The sequence below is a fragment of the Rhamphochromis sp. 'chilingali' genome (assembly GCF_963969265.1).
Source record: "Rhamphochromis sp. 'chilingali' genome assembly, chromosome: 21".
Taxonomy (NCBI): Eukaryota; Metazoa; Chordata; class Actinopteri; order Cichliformes; family Cichlidae; genus Rhamphochromis; species Rhamphochromis sp. 'chilingali'.
In genome coordinates this window covers 2,429,836-2,445,575 of record NC_137949.1, presented here as the reverse complement: position 1 = coordinate 2,445,575, position 15,740 = coordinate 2,429,836, and the positions used below count along the sequence as shown (strand labels likewise).

The 15,740-nt window shown below is 40.1% G+C and overlaps 1 protein-coding gene across 1 annotated transcript in view; it reads right to left on the bottom strand.

The window, feature by feature from the left end:
• Window positions 1-5,801: 5,801 nt before the first annotated feature.
• The window catches only part of atp10d (ATPase phospholipid transporting 10D), a 41,627-nt gene continuing 31,688 nt past the window's right edge, over window positions 5,802-15,740 (bottom strand). Inside the window, exons 17-23 of the mRNA XM_080870813.1 lie at window positions 15,630-15,706; window positions 15,183-15,308; window positions 14,089-14,289; window positions 13,396-13,476; window positions 13,159-13,263; window positions 12,213-12,400; window positions 5,802-6,234 (exon numbers count right to left, since the gene is read on the bottom strand). Coding sequence (XP_080726939.1) covers window positions 6,051-6,234; window positions 12,213-12,400; window positions 13,159-13,263; window positions 13,396-13,476; window positions 14,089-14,289; window positions 15,183-15,308; window positions 15,630-15,706 — 962 coding nt within the window. The 3' untranslated portion in view covers window positions 5,802-6,050. The remainder of the gene's footprint in view (window positions 6,235-12,212; window positions 12,401-13,158; window positions 13,264-13,395; window positions 13,477-14,088; window positions 14,290-15,182; window positions 15,309-15,629; window positions 15,707-15,740) is intronic.

Below are 15,740 nucleotides of genomic sequence, written 5' to 3'. Positions count from 1 at the left end.
GGAAAAAAACGCAAACACATTTATGCCTTTGTTATTAGGCAAAGGTATGCATTTATGGAGCTTTAACGTTTCTTGTAACCGAATTATGACGCTTGTCAGAAGGTTGCTTTCAGTGTGTAGCGCAGTCACGAATGACTACACGCATCACGATGGAATAATTAATGCCTACAGGTTTAGTATGTCTACTCTCGTTGTTCATATTTGTTATAAGACTGTCGAATAGTAGTTAAAACAATAAAGACCTATTGTGCCAGTATCACCATGACTCTTTCTTGTTTGTTCAGAATAACGACTGAGAACATGGCATTTTAGCGCTACCAAAAAGTGATTGTGGCCTATAACTTGTCACTGAAACAATATTTCGGCTTCAAACTTGTTGGATATATTCCAGAAGGGTTACATGTGATATATTATATCCCAAAAACTCTCCAAGAACTGCTGAATAACTTTTACAGGAACAATAAAACTGATAATATGCAATTTCCAACCTGCCAAAAAGTGATTGTGGCCTATATCTTGTCACTGAAACAATATTTCTGCATCACACTTGTTGGGTATCATCCAAAAGGGTTATATGTGACACATTATACCTCAAACAGTCTCTAAGGACTGTTGAATAACTTTTAAAGAACCATTAATACCCATAATATGCAATTTCCAACCTGCCAAAAAGTGATTGTGGCCTATATCTTGTCACTGAAACAATATTTCTGCTTCAAACTTGTTGGGTATCATCCAAAAGGATCATATGTGGCACATCATATCCCAAAACAGTCTCTAAGAAATGCTGAATAACTTTTAAAGGATCATTAATACCCATAATATGCCATTTTAAGCCTGCCAAAAAGTGATTGCCACCTATAACTTGTCACTGAAACAATGTTTCTGCTTCAAAATTGTTGGATATCATCCAGAATTGTTACATGTGACATATTATATCCCAAACACTCTCCAAGAACTGCTGAATAACTTATGCTTATTGTGTTTATATTCTGGAATATATGATCGTCCTGAAGGATGGCATCTCGGATCTGTCTCAGTGTGATGGCATTATTTGCCATCACCATGCTACAAATCTGTCTTTCCTGTTGTTCATTGAGCAGTTGTCCTCTGCCACCCACGTGAGGTTGTCGTCCAATCCTACACAAAGAACAGAATACAGTAAGTTACCAGTGTAATTGTGTTATTGTTTTACTCACAGTAACTTCACCACAATCCTAATGCAACATTGCACAGTGACTGGAATACTACTCTAAACTGTATAAATGATGTAATTCCATAGTTTACAGTAATTAGTTCAATATATTTCTTGTCATATTTAGTATCACAACATTCCACTAGTCCTCTCCACCTGCTAGTATAGACCTACTACTGTAGGCAGATGCACACAAAATCTCTACAGTAAGTTATACATTCTTTGCCTCACGCACAGTGCCCTGTCCTATACAGCATGTAACTCCATCATAGATTACATAGAGTACATACCTGTTTTCCCTGCGAAAGGTTTGGATGATGGAGGAGACTGTAGAGCGAGGCACATTCGGCTGCACTCGACGACCTGCCTCTGCCATTGTGAGGCCATGGTTTATGACATGGTCTATAATCGTGGCCCGAATTTCATTCGGGACAGCACAGTGTCTTCGCGCTCCTCGGGCTCTTCCCCCTATTCCTCCACCACGCATTCTCAGTCCTCCTCCTCCTCCTCCTCTTCCTTGAGGAAGAGCTTCCCCTTGTCCGTTTGCTTGGCCTTGTCTATCCATGTTCAGAGCCTCGGACTGGCTCTGGTCAAGCTCTATATATCTGTGTTTGGCAGCACACAATCATGGAACACACCTGTGTGTGACGCTCCCCCTTCGTTAGTCTAGTTTCACCTGACTGTCAATGACTGTCATCAATTTATCAAATATTCAAAGAAATTCATGTATGGTATTCATGGTATTATGTTCTTGACCAATTTTGACAATTGAACAGACAGTTGTGCATGCGAGTACTTATACAATGACATCATGCTGACATGTTTTGGAGGAATAATCATTAGACTGAGAATCAACTAATCAGTTTAGATCTACAGGATCTATTCATTTGGAAAATGTGCTAAATGTGGGCTAACTGTATAACTGTAGGCTACGTGTACTTAATCATTTGCAAAGATGCACTGAGACAACTGAGACATGTACTAAGGCATTTGCCATTTGATAAAATGAATGAGAAATGCCATTCTGTTGTGAACATTTGCCAAGAGGTTTGGAGGTTTGTCTGTGTTATTTTGAGAATGTCATTTCTGTTTCAAGAAATGAGCCAAACCAATCGAGAAAAACTGTAGCAAACATGCCACATTATCCATATTCATATGGATAAAAAGTGTCTTTTTTTGCCAGCATCTACGAACAAATATAATTCTATGAAGTTCTTCTATATAGTGTGTAACTGTTATTACATTTATTGCTAATGCAGTCATATGGCACACTGACCTCTGAGGAAATTTTAGATGGCACTCATCATCAGAAAGGTTGCTGACCCCTGGTGTGTTGTATGTACGGTCGGCAAGGTCAATTTCAGATGCAGGCAACTGCAACCGACAAAATAAAGGCATCCATTCATTCCTACAAGACTGCTAAAGGAAGTCATTCAATTAATTAATGTTTTAATCTTAAATATGATCTCTATTAAGCAGACATGTACCACAGGCCTTCAAGCTGGTATTAGTTGAACCATAACGTAAAAGACCCAGCTGTTTTAACTAATTGTAGGCCAATCTCCAGCCTTCCTTTTATCTTCCAAATCCTTAAAACAGCAGTTGTAAGCTAACTGATCATCTGTGGATGAATGGTTTATTTGAAGAGTTTGGGTCAGGTTTCAGAGCTCATCACAAAACCTAAACACTTTTAGTGAAGGTCAGCGTTAAAGGAAACTTATTGTCCCCAGTGGGAAATTGATTTGCAGTTTGTCCACACACCGAACAACACAAAACCCCCAAACAAGCAAAAGAGGAAGAACATCCCAAATTTTATCTGTAGCAACAAAGTGCAATGTGCAGTAGTGATGGCAACAACACTTATGGCTTAGTGTTATTGAGCATAACAATAGCAGCAGGTATAAAAGACACTCTATGTCTCTCGGTCTTCCCTGCGGCACTTTATACCAGCGACCTGAGGGAAACAGGTGAAAGTCTCTAAAGAGAGGATGGTCTGAACATGACATGACAGAGGTTGCCTTCCTCAGCACTGAGCTGATTAAAACAGATTCAATAAAACTTTTATAAAAAAGGAAATCATCTGAGGTGAAACGTTAAAATCTCCTTAAAAAGTACAATCGTTGTTTTACCTTTTTTTCCCTGTAGAGTCAAAATGTGACTCAAAGGACAGAGCCTTATCAAGAGCAACCTCCAAATACTTATGACTATCCACCAGTTCAATGGCTGCACCATTTACTACTGTTGGAGGGGGGCTTCCTGAAGTAAATTACCATGTCCTTAGTTTGTAAGGTTTTGATCTTTAAGGACTGATCACACTAAGAAGCAAACTCATCCACAGCAGGTCCATGGGAATACTCTTCACCATGAAGGACGCGTACAATGACTGTGTCATCTGCATATTTAATGAAATGCCTTTCAGCCTGTGTACTATGACAGTCATTAGTGTACAAAATATATAGCAGGGGAGAGAGAAAACAAAGCTGTGGTGAACCAGTGGAAGAATTCAGCTGATTGGAAAAACAGCCGTTTACTCTCACACACACTGAGATCTGTCAGTTAAAAAGTCTAAAATCCAACCAAGGTTACAAATGATCTTCTTATGGCCTCTGACAGTGGACTCATCTCTGTGCTTGTCCTGCTAGACAGCAGCGTTCGACACTGTCGACCATAATGTTTTATTACAGTGATTATAGCATGTTGTAGATATTAATGGTACTGTGCTGCAGTGGGTTGAATCATATCTATATAATAGACTCTGACTTTGTAGACTTTGTTCATGTAAATGGAGACTCCTCTTCGTTATCTTCCTCCAGTCTCCAGTAAAACTGTGAGGAACTGGCTCCCTGTCAAATCCAGAATTGAATTTAAAACCTTTGTCATCACATACAAGGTCTTGAATATCCTATTTTCATTTCATATATTCATATATTTGTTAGCTGTTGCCTTCCTTTGGGCTTGAAACAAACTGTCCATTCTCCCCATCCCTTAGCATCAACTAAGCATTTTTGCCCAGAGAACTGCCACCAACTGAATATATTCTCTCTTTCTTTACAATCCAATGTAAACCATAGAAAAATGACAGTAGTTTCTAAACCACTCAGACCAGTCTGCATGGCACCAACAGTCATACCACTTTCAAAGTCCCTTTTTTTTCATTTCCCATTCGGTGCCTAATTTGAATATCAGAAGGTCGCTCTGATCTGTTGAGGCCATACAGCAACTGAAACATCAGCTGTCCCACATTTTTGAGAAGTGTTTAGATAAAACAGGGCAGCTAATCAGCGAAATTGGGCCAATCAAATGTGAAAAAGTGGCATTTCTACAAATCTAACTTTAATTTACTCATATAACAATGTAATATTATTAATAATATTTTTATGTGATATTGTTGTTAACATAATTTAATGGATTTAAATTATACTGAAACACATGGATTATTCCACCCTCTTGCAAGAAAGCCTACGTTTACCGTCTCCTTGATGCTTGAGATTTGGGAGCAGGAAGACAGTCTGACAAGGTCGAGGTATGAAAGAGGAGGAATGAGTCAGAAGCACGACAGCATACATGCATGTGAATGAGAGGCAAACATTCAGTGAAGATGCAAGGAGCAGAGGTAGTGAAGGCAGGTAACTTTAAATACCTGAATCCATCCAATGTGCACAGGAGAGGTGAAGAGGAGAGTGCGTATTTAAACTGGATCTGCCTTTTAATCTTATTTAGTATAATAATTGTTTTATGTACGTCTTATTTTGACTTCTGTGTTTGCTTGTTTTATATTTTATTTTTATAAGTTATATATCATTTTATATGTAAGTTACTATGTTTGTGTGTGCGTGTGTGCGTGTTTATCTGGTTAAATTCAGTTTGGTTCAGACAAGTCTTCACGATAAAAATCCTTAATATGTTTTTGAAATTTGGTTTTGAAACATGTAAATCTATTTTTCTGTTTCCAGGCTGTGTATCTATTCATTTAGTGGCACAGCAATTACTTACATCAATACTGTGATTTTAAACGAGGGCTTCTGTTTAAACTGCAGGACAGATGAAAACCTGGTTGGATTCATTACAAACATAATCCAAAGCATAAAAACAAGGAGCTGAAAGCTATGACGAAAAAATAGAATAAATGTTTAAATATTGATCAGTCAAACCTGAGAAACTGATCAGTGTTTGTCTTACTGTCATTCAAGTACAGAGGTTAATTAGAGCCTTTGTTGAATGCTGAGCATCATAAGAAAAGAAAATAACGGGACGGTCTAGTATTAAGTCTTGACAGATAAATGCTTCACGCTCTGCTGCAAAAGCAGCCGTCAGTAATTTCTCCAGACCGTGGTCAAATTTGGTGCCATTTTTTGCCTACACACCTAACTTCTTACGTCAAATGATGTGCCGCACAGGTTCACAGGATTCTCGCACTCTGCCAAATCTCATCAGAATCCAACTGACATACAAGATAACGCGTCACCACAGCTTACACATGAACCGTGTGTGAGCTCCAATCCCGTCCCAAGCACGACACCAGTGCGTTTGTTCAAGAAAGATTATATAAAGATAAACATTGGGTGTGATTTTTAAACAGACGCTGAATGAATCACATGGATGGATTACTTTCACATACTTTATTCATAAAATCACAGATGCATACTTCTCATTCATACAAAACGCAGCCAGTTATATTCAGTGTTCTTTGGAGTCAAAGTCTTTTACTGAACCAAAACTTCTGTTCTGGCTGTGATGTACACTTCAGTGCGGCACATCAACAGAAACCTTTCCTTCAGTTTCAGGTATACTTTTCTCAGGGGAGATTGTGCATCAGTAGAGGTATCAAGTGCAACTCTCTGCATGTGCGTAGCTCTCACGCTAAGCTGGGCTCCAGGCCAGCGTTGTCGGCACCCGCCGAGAGCCTGTTGGTTTTGGAGTGGGTCATGTTCCAGCGCTGCATTCTCCTGCGGTAATTTTCAGAGTCCACTGTATCCATGTGAGCTGATTTCAAAACTGTAGATGGGTGCAGTGTGTTGCATAAAGCTTGAAAAAACAGCCTGTAGAGAAGAGCACATCAGTCAGTCCTCTAGAGCTGTGGCTGCACGTGACATTTTCAAACTTCATTGATTTCGCCTTTTTTTCTATTAACGACTTCGCTCTAAAGCAGTGGTTCGGTTTAGACTCTGCTTCATGCTGATAAAAGTCCTAATTTAGAAAACAATATGTAACGTGACATTTTGATTAGACTTTAACAAGCAAGCGGTTCCTTGTGGAGTGCCAGCCAAGTCTGGCTCCTGACATATATGATGGTGCTGTTACACGTTTGTTGCCTTACAATTAAGTAACGTCAAACCTTACACCCTCAACATTGACTGAAAACAGCTCAGTTAGTTTGTGAGTAAAGAACTATACTCAAGACAAAAACACATCACAACAACACGTCACCTTAAGGTACTCTCACTCACTGATAAGGGAAAATAAAACTAACCCACTCTAAGTTTGATCAACCCCCATTTCATTCCAGTCAGTTTTAGGAACACACACACCAAAAAACCCCTCTGGGTTTTTTAAAAATGCGGACCAAAAGAAGGAAGTTTGGCCCTTCCAAACAAAATATGCACAATATATGACATTTTATTACTTCTTCTTCTCTTTAAACAAATAGACCAGGCCGTTCGAGGTAGGCCACTCCTGGTCCGCTGTTGGAACGAACTCCTGATGCAGCCGTTTGTTTAGCCTACCCTCAGACTTACTAAGTGAGGAGGATATAAATATGTTTGTGTTAGACGGAGTGAATGGGCTGAGCCCCTACTGAAACCCCAAAACCATGAAATCCAGCTGGTTAGCTGGGCTTGGACGTATATGCAATAAATAAACACAGAATAGGTGGCCTTCTGGCTATCAGTGTAAAATCATGCATCATGCATATGTTACTTACTACACACACTATGTAAAGTATGTTTTTAATCATATAAAGTCACATTAAAATAGTTTTATTTGTTCCTGTGAAAAACTGAGTACAACTCATGATTCAGTGGCTTATAGAAAGTCCTTTAACAGTCTGTATCATCACTGGGGAGGAATTCTGCTGCACTCTTCTCTTTGTTTCTTCAGTTGTTGAGATTTCCAGGCATTTGTTTCTGCAGCGCTCTCTCAACATCCAACCGCAGCATTTCAATTTCAGTTCCTTGTTTCTTTTCTTTTTCAGCCACTCAGTAGAGTTGCTGATTTACTTGAGGTCACTGTCCTGTTGCACAGCGTCAGTGACAGCAAAGTGCCCAGGTCCTGTAGCTGCAGCATAACAAACTGTTCTCGTTTGCTCGGATGCAACCTAAACCATACTGCTGTTCTCTTTACATGAACAGACTTTCTCCTGAAAACTCTTACAAGCAAGCCACACTTGCTCAGCACCAGTAGGGGGTGCAGCTATCAATTATTTTAGTAATCAAGTAATCCATTTATTATTCCACTGTTTAATCAAGTAATCAGATAAGAAATACTTTTGTCTTATTAATGAGAAATAGTAACTATTCAAAAGAGAAAGTTGAACTGCATACAACACCTGTCAAAAACCCCTCAACCCTTTGATTGTATGTACGTACCATATTTAAATTAAACTTTTAAAGAAAACTTTTTCTTAAATGCAAAATTATATAAATAATCTCATGTACTGTCAAAGGTCAAATCAAATAAGATAAATGTACCTTTGCTCTGTCTGCCTGAAAAACTTTCAAATTAGGGAGCAAGTTTTTGTGCTGCTGAAAACAGATGCAATGATGATGAACACATTAAGTAATGTAAATAATATTTAAGTATTCAACCCGTAGCTGGACTGGCCATCGGGCATACTGGGCATTTGGGCCGATGGTGATTTTTCGTTTTTATGGGCCGATGTTTTTTTGTTTGTTTGTTTTTTTGTAACTATATAAACAATAAAATGTGGTGGATTGTCCAGATGCTGGCAGATGTGTAAAATGTAAAAATAACTCAGTTGTTTGGTGGTGGCTATGGCGGAGCTTCCACAGAGGCGGCAGGTGGATGAGGGAAGGGGAGGCAGGAGGAGCAGAGACCCGAGGCAGCCGCCGGTCCGAGTGTCAGGTGAACTGAACTTCAGGTAAGAAGTTATGAGCTGCAGTCTCTCTGGGTCAGATATAAACTAAGTTTAGGTGCAGTTTATTTTCGTTGTGCTGACTTTTTACTGTCAGTTACAATAACTCGTACTGTGTTCTAGCTAGCATGACGGAGTTTCTATACAGCTGGGTGGTGCTATGATGTTACTGATAGTGAACTTTATTTTATTCATAAGGTTAGTTAGTAGAGTTTCCAACCATTCCGTAAAAAACTAAATCGTCCCTCATTCAGAGAAAATATTACGCGTTTCGTGTTGAGCTGAGAAGGGACGCAGTTTGTCTAGGATGGAAAAAGACACAAAGGTGGATTTATTCTGTCGTTACGCTGCAGAGCTGCCTCTTCTTTTCTCATCCTCTCCCCTCCCTCTCCTGTTTCTACTTCAATCATGAAACTGATCAATGATCAGCTGATCGGCTTTTCTCTCTCGTTTGTTTATCGCCCACTTTGCGCCAGAAACAGGAAACCAGCAGATGTCGCGCTAAACAACAGCAGCACGTTTAAGCTTGATCAGCTGCTGTTAGAATTTATTTAATATTACTTTCTAGTATCAGCTGATGTTTGCTGGAGCCACAGCTGTGAAGCTGCTGGTCATGATGTTGGTTTGGATATGTGGTGAGAGGGAAACATGAAGATGAAACCAGGAGATGTCCTTACTGAATCATCAGAGCTGAACAGGTGATGGAGAAACAGGTTTACCTTTTAGGTGACATGGATGAGTTGAAGTTATGAACTGTTTCTGAGAGACAAATAACACCAGGATCCTTTTCTAAGTAGCTGACAGCTGGTAACTGTGCAGGGGCGGGTCTAGCAAAGTGTTGCCAGGGGGGCAGGTAGGGCATTAACAGGGAGAGGAGGGCACAAAGAAAGACTTTCTTATTCTCATTTAAAATGTCTCGCTTTTATTAAATAATTATCTGAATCTTGCGAACAAAGTTTTTATCTGATGTAAAATGTATAGAAATCGTACATATACCAACAAGACTGTACATCACTGTCACAGCAGCGTCTGTTTTCATTCAAAGGCTTTATGGCTTTAATACCTGGTGGGCCGGTCTCTAGTCAAAATGCCCGGGCCCAATCTAACAACAACGAGTTTAATGGCATGTGTAAAAAAAAAAATGTGGCTTATGAAAAAAAGCTCTTATTTTCATATTTTTAAATTCTAATGCAACTGAATTAACACAATGTTTAACATTAGAAACTGTAATTCATGCTTTTATTACATCACGCCTGGATTACTGTAATTCCATTTTAATAGGAGCTGGGCACTTTGTCACACTTACAATTAGTGCACAATGCTGCAGCTCGATTTTTAACTGGTAGGAGGAAATTCGACCGCATCACTCCGGTTTTGGCCTCCTACATCGGCTTCCAATCAAATTTAGGATCCGTTTTAAACTTCTTTTATTGGTTTTTAAATCTTTAAATGGTTTGGCACCCGTTTATTTGTCTGATTTGTTGAAAGCCTTATGTTCCCACTCGTTCCCTCTGGTCAGCTGAGCAACTGCTGCTTTCAGTCCCTAAGTCACGGCTGAAACTCAGAGGAGACCGGGCGTTCTCTGCTGTGGCCCCGTTGCTTTGGAACAATCTTCCTCTTAATATTAGACAGGCTACATCAGTGCCGTTTTTAAGTCCAGATTAAAAGCCTATTTTTATTCTCTGGCTTTTAACTCTTTGGATGACCTATTAACTTAATGACCTATTAAATTAACAGGTCATCTGCATAACTTCTGAGGCTTACTGCAGATTACTCTCTGTGTGTGAATGGAGCAGCTACAAAGTTCGTTTTTCTTCACGTTGGAGTTGATCAGGTGCTTTGATGAAGGACTCGGCACTCTAGATTTTTCCCAGTAAAGGTTTTAATGGTCATCACTGGAACTGTGCTCCTGTTTTGGACGCCAGAAACACGTTTTCTTTCACTCAACCTGAGCTCGGTTTCTCGGTAACGCCTCCGCCTCTTCGTGGTGTGTAAACTACGGAGCCCCTCTGATGACATGGTCCAAAACATAAATAAATTGTGGCCACAAAATTCTACTTTGTGCCCTCGAAATACTTTTTGTGGCCATGAATTGGATAGAACGTGGCAACGAATTATGCATTTGTGGCAACGAAATAGATAACGTGCGCACAACATATTGATACAATTCCTGGACAGCTGCGTAGAGACATAAGCATAAGTAGGCTAAACCTATGCACCGTGGACAGAGACGGTATGATTGAGTTTTATTTTAGGCTGGGAATGAGCTACAAATGCATTCTGAAAAGCCTGCAATGCAAGGAACCATTATTACGGAGAGACATTTAAACAGGACATCGAGAGCCCAGTTGCTTTACAGACGTAAGTAGGACCTGGACACCGGGATAGATTTTATTGTCAACCAACTGCAAGGGAAGGATCACGGTTATCGGTCAAGTGTTTCATGGGCACAAATTAGCATTTCATGCGCACGTTATACCTATTTGGGGCCCTTGAAATAGTATTTTGTGGCCTCAATATATTTATTTTTTGGACCATGTCATCAGAGGGGCTCCGCAGTAAACAGATGGATTCTGGGAATCCATCCTACCAGGAAAAACATCCTACCCAATGTTTTTGCGCAGACGCGGCGCATGCGCACAACACCAACGCCGAATTAACTTCCTTTTCTCTCACCCATCCGGAATACTTCTTAAGGTTATGGTTAGTCGCAGGTCACCGTCAAATTATAATACAGGTAGGACGTTTTGCCAGAGTAGGATGGTTTCTCAGAACACCGGCTCCATGTTAAACTGTCCCAGAGTCATCATCACTGCGGCTGCTAGCAGCGTTTCTGTTTCAAACTGAAGGCTGTGTGGGCTTCATGTTGTCAAAACGTTATAGTGCAGGTCTGTTTTTAGTAGCAAATGCGGGTAAAGCACTCGCGGTCGTGTCGTTTAACACGTCGACACACTACAGGGCCTCGTGTGAAACGAAACATTGTAGCAAAGAATTTTTTGTGATTTTATTACTCAGTGAATTGTTGTAGCCCTATTTCAGTCTTTGCCTAATTTCACTGTAATGAACTTTAATATTAAAAGGTGAACTGCATCTAGCTGTCGGACTGCCAAAACCAGTCCTGTGAGAATCTTTTTTTTTGTTTACAACTGTAGTTATGTGTGTCGGGCTGTTTACTATTTACACATATATATAATACATGGAATTGTATGATTTCAGTTTTAAAACCATATAATTAAAGGTTAATATTTAAACCTTTTCCTAACAGGATCCCTTAAAGTGCTGTTGCCTACAGCTTATTATATATGTTTCTTTAAAAATACTGCAATATTTTAATTATGTATTAATTTTGATTGGTCCAATTAAAATTAGTGTTTCCAAAAATAGAAAATTGGATACTCCAAAAGACCCCTGGAAACCATGGTAACCAGCACTATTTTACCTGAAGCATATGTCTGGTCATAAACAAATTAAAATATTTGTATTTAAAAACGATCCTGGATATCTGGGTAATGTTTTAGCAATGAAAGTGATGTCAGGTTTCCTGGGCTGTTGACTCAGTGTTTTCAGTTTGTACTTTGTCTCTGTTTATTTTCCACGTGCGTCCGGTTTTCTTGTGTTCGCCTCTGTCTGTGTGCATTCAGTCAGCCAGTCGTCTCATGTCCTGCTCATCCTGCCTTCACAATAAACATCCTCAACCAGCCTGCGAGTCCTGCGTTTGAGTCCACTCTGCCACATTGTTTAATTGAAATATGGAAACCACTGGAGTGACAAAACAAATTCAGTGTATAGCTGTGTCGGTGATGACGACATTGGCACCTCCAGGTGTCATTAGAGTAAAGCTCTTTATTATTAATGAGTTATGAAGTGCCCCCAAAGGAAATACACTACCTGTACATGAGTTTTTGCAGTGTGTGTGTGTGCGCGTACCTGGGTAACAGAGCTGCCACAGTAGTGAGAACACATGTGATGTAGAAAAGAGAGTGGGACATTTGGAGTAACTCAATCCCCAGAGGGTTGACAGGGGGGCTGCAGGTCACACAGAAGCCACTGAGGAGCAGTACAAAACCAAAATAGGAAGTGCAGCTGAGCACCAACACGACCATATGAATCCATGTCTGCAAAAAAGAAAAAGATTCAAAACTCCAGAGCACAACTAAAGAGAGAGAGCTGCTCCTGAATCTTTCCATTTTCAGTTCTGACTTGGATTACATTTTTCCTCACGCTCTACACCAAAGGTCGCAAACCTAAATGAGCTGAGGGCCACTGCTGCCACTGTCATCTCATGTGAGGGCCACTTTAGTGTTCAAGTCGTACAAAAAACAATCAAACAACAAAAAGTGTAGTTTTTCTTTTGTTTTTTAAATTTCAAATATTGTACAACAAACTGCAAACGTGAATGCAGATTCTTGTTTCGCACTCTTAACTAACTGAAGCCTTTCATTGAACTACCAGATAAACACATTGGTCCTGTCTTTGCGGACAGACACGTGCAGCACTAATTTTGTTCGTATGTAACAAATCAAAGTGCAGACATAAGTGTACACATTAGTGTGCGACTCTCACTGAACTAACACAGCCAATCCCTCAGCATGTTCGTGCTCTCTGCTCATCTTGCCTTCATATTAAATCATTTAAAGAATTTATTTTAAGATTGCACACAACAGCAAACAAATCTTCAAGGGACAAACTGCATTAGATTTCTTCAGGTCAACAAGTAGTGGTGACCTGTGCCGTGAGTTTGAGACCCCTGCTGTACCCCCTAATATAACACACATAACCTTTAAGCTACACACTTGTTATTGTAAAGGCAAAGTAGCTGAGACACAGCCCAGCTGAAGTATAAATAATTTTGAGTGGTGGTGGTGAGTCTGACCAGCGTGTTGCTCTCGATCACTTGGTGCAGCAGAATAATGAAAAGTGCTGATGCGTTGATCGGTGAGCCAAAGGACAGCACCCCAACATCTGATCCTGCGTATGCCTGTGAAAACAGAAAAAAGTTCCCTAAAACACTCTCACATGAAAATCTTAGAACATGAGGAGAAGACAGACAGACCCACGTGCATGTAAATAGAAGGAATGTGATAAGTAACGATTTGCATGGTGTACTTACAAAGTAAGGCACAAAAAAGCAAACGAGGCTTTGGTAAAAAGCATCCAGGACCGTGATCCAGAACATGTATGGAACAAACGTCTGTGAAGACATCACAATCATCTGTTACACTTTCTAAACAAATATGAGTGTTACTGATGTCACACATGCAATACTTGTTTGGCTAACACAGGCCACGACACTTCAATGAAAAACAAATGACCCATGCTTAACGATAATGAGGTAATGAGCTAGGCCAGAGGTCAGCGGTAGCACACAGATAAAAGGACCAACAGAAGTATGTTGGGACATGATCATATGAACCAGCAGGTGGTGTCGGTATGCATTTCTTTTTGTGCATTGTGATTTTTCTACTATATGTAATGTACACATGTATGGCTATGATAGTGCCCTATTTTCCATCTTCTGTTTCCTCTTTCTGTGCAAATAATAAAATGATCGCAGAAATGTAGCTGTTGACATATTAATTAAAGTGAATTTATGTGTTTTCCTGTTATACAGGACTGCTGTGATCATGTGTATGCATGTGTGTTCATAAGCTGCTCTGTTTCAGAAAATACATTTGTTAGGAGCAATGACCATACTCTAGAAAATGTTTGACAAAAATGAAAAAACAAATGAAATCCTTAAACAGCAACTGCCTTTTGTAGAGTTTGTACGTCATTTCTGTGGCATGTATGTGTTTGCAGTGACCTTGGAAGTTTGTGCATCCTGGTAGAGCTCGGGCAGCTCCATCAGAGTGTCAGCAGGTAAATCTTGGTTGAGAATGCCGTAAATGAGCGGAGGAGCTGATGTGAAGATTAGATTGAAGAGGATGAGCACCCAGGAGTTGGTCATGACACTCCCAGAAAAACCACAGAAGAACTGATACCAGAACAGCAGATTCACATACATCTGCAGGTAAGAAACACACAGTCAGCAGTGAGGAATTTCCTTACTTAATACTTTTTTTATCCTTGTGTGAACAACGAATTGCTCTAAAATCTTCTGTGTTTTGTAACGAATAAGTGCCATTTCTGGGAGATTCTTTAGTTTCAGGCAGAACATGAGCAGCTTTGGTGCAAGGAGGGAAGGAGCTCAGTGAACAACCATGCTCCATGCTGACACAGAGAACCACGGCTTTGTCGTGGTCGTAAATCACTGCACCAGCTCTTTATCCTTTCAGTGATACGATGATAAATGATTGTTCATTGATCGTATGTTTGATTTAAGCTAATAATGTGTCCTTTTGGCTCACACGTAAGGAAAACATGCAAAGTCCACATATAAAAGGCCCCCAGCTCTCTTTCTAATCAGGAACCTTCTTACTTTAAGGTGTCATTACTAATCTCTGCACAGGCAAAGCTCAATATCAACAAGTCCTCTGCATCATTGCAAGCTAGAGTAGGAAGGCTGCTGGGTGCCTCAAACCTGTGTGAGGTGTTTTGGGTTTGTCAGACTAGTGTTGACCTCAGGACAGATTTGAGACATGCTGGGAGAGCTGGACTCAGTGGCCGGGGAGAAGACCTGTCCCACAACAGGAACCCTCCAAAGTCATATTAAGTCTTATTAAATGTAGTCGTTAGTATAATAGGCAGAATAAACCGGAAACAAATATTTGGATGCAGCAACATGACAGAGACAAAACTGCTGTAAGACTAAAACAATGATTTGCTGTTGTTTTCTTGTGAGCAGGTGAGTTTAGGGATGACAGTGTAACTGCTGTGAGTTCAACACCCGCCTTAATGCGAAACGTCAGTCAAGCCGTTTATAACCTTTTTTATAAAGCTGTCAAAAAAGACTCTTACCACATTCTTGTAGATGAAGTATTGAATCATGTTTGCAAGACGAGAGTAACACCAGTGGCCGTGAACCAGCAGCAGCTTGCTGAGGTGTTTAAACCGTGAAATAGCAAAGTCACTGGACATCACAGCCTGGAGAAAGATTTAAAACAACAAAAAATGACCACAGAGCAAAATAATGAAAAGAAGAAGAAAAAACGCAAGCGTTAGCCTCATTTAGCGCCTGCTGGTGAGTGAAACCAGATGATACGGGCGAATGCAATATCACACTGAGTCTAATATAACCACAGAAAGCTACAGCTCTCAAAGAGTTCTCTGTCATGGTCTTGGATGGGAGGCTGAACTAAACCGATACTAACAAACAGTAGCTTCATAGTATTCTGTAAAGACCTCGGTTTGACAGTATTTTTTGTTATTACTAGTATTATTATCATTTCTTTTCTTTGTTAATACCTGCATTCCCTCCTGTCCAGATATCCCAATGCCCACATCAGCCACCTGAATCATGCTTACGTCATTGGCTCCATCACCTGAAACAGCAGCATTGTTTTCCACTAGTTCGTG